This window comes from Mesitornis unicolor, unplaced genomic scaffold (genome assembly GCF_000695765.1).
Source record: "Mesitornis unicolor isolate BGI_N332 unplaced genomic scaffold, ASM69576v1 scaffold149, whole genome shotgun sequence".
NCBI classification, from domain to species: Eukaryota; Metazoa; Chordata; class Aves; order Mesitornithiformes; family Mesitornithidae; genus Mesitornis; species Mesitornis unicolor.
The window spans coordinates 35927-36883 of NW_010206372.1; the positions used below are offsets into that span (position 1 = coordinate 35927).

The 957-nt window shown below is 40.4% G+C and overlaps 1 protein-coding gene across 1 annotated transcript in view; it reads right to left on the reverse strand.

The window, feature by feature from the left end:
• DLEC1 (deleted in lung and esophageal cancer 1) overlaps positions 1-957 on the reverse strand; it is a 37832-nt gene that overhangs the window by 24293 nt on the left and 12582 nt on the right. The window contains exon 14 of the mRNA XM_010191710.1: positions 666-858. Within this exon, the coding sequence (XP_010190012.1) occupies positions 666-858 (193 nt within the window). The remainder of the gene's footprint in view (positions 1-665; positions 859-957) is intronic.

Genomic DNA, 957 nt, shown 5'->3' on the forward strand with positions numbered 1-957 from the left:
CAATCACCGCAGCATGGAATATTCCCACTCTTGGGCTTACTTTGGATCAAGTTTCTTTAAATATAGTGAGCTCAGCTCCTTATTTATACTGACGGAGGAACAGAAACTAAGACAACAGTCACTGGTACAGCTGCATACCATCATTTCTCTGTCAAAGGCTACCAATACTTCCTTAATTTACTCCACAACTGTTCATAGGACCTATTTCAGCCCCAAAAGCTACAGTTGGAAACAGTTTAAATAATGACTGTTTGTTAACCAAGCTTGTTTAGGCTGTAGTAGGTATGAGGCACATTCCCAAAGCAGCTCACACTGCAGATGGGAAGGATCAGGAGATTTTGGAGGAGCTGGTAGGGTGGTGAGGGTGAGGGTGGTAACTTTACCAGCCAGCACAGCTGCAGCTATGAGGATGTGTCCACAGTTTCAGTGTAAGGTTAATTGTGACCAATCAGTACCAAAAAAATGACATGAGATCAGAAACTGCCTCATATTTTGCAGTCAAAACATGTTTTCTTTTAGTAACTTTCTACATTTTGAACACTGTTTATCAGAGCATAGTACCAGCTAATTAAATTTAATTCAGAAAGCTGCACAGCAAGGATTTTATGACTTGCATAAAAATACACAGCTGGAGTTTATAGATAGGAAGGAATCACAAGCCATACCTCCTGTGGAGTGTAAGTGAGAATAAACTCATGATCAGCCTGGGGAAGCAGAACTCCCTGCTCAGGATTCAGGGAGAAGGCTGACTCAGTGTCTCTTTCGTATTTGAGCTTCATAAAGTCTGCAGTTTCTTCAGGGATTAGTGGTTTCAGATTAGGCTTCACTTTCTGCCAGTAGAAAGGAAGCTGTATGTGGCTGCAAAGAGATCAATCAGTAACAAAAAGCTATGATTAAAAAAGTAGACTTTTTGGGGTAAGATATTGTAAGAAAGTTTTCAGTTCCTTTTTCAGTGTA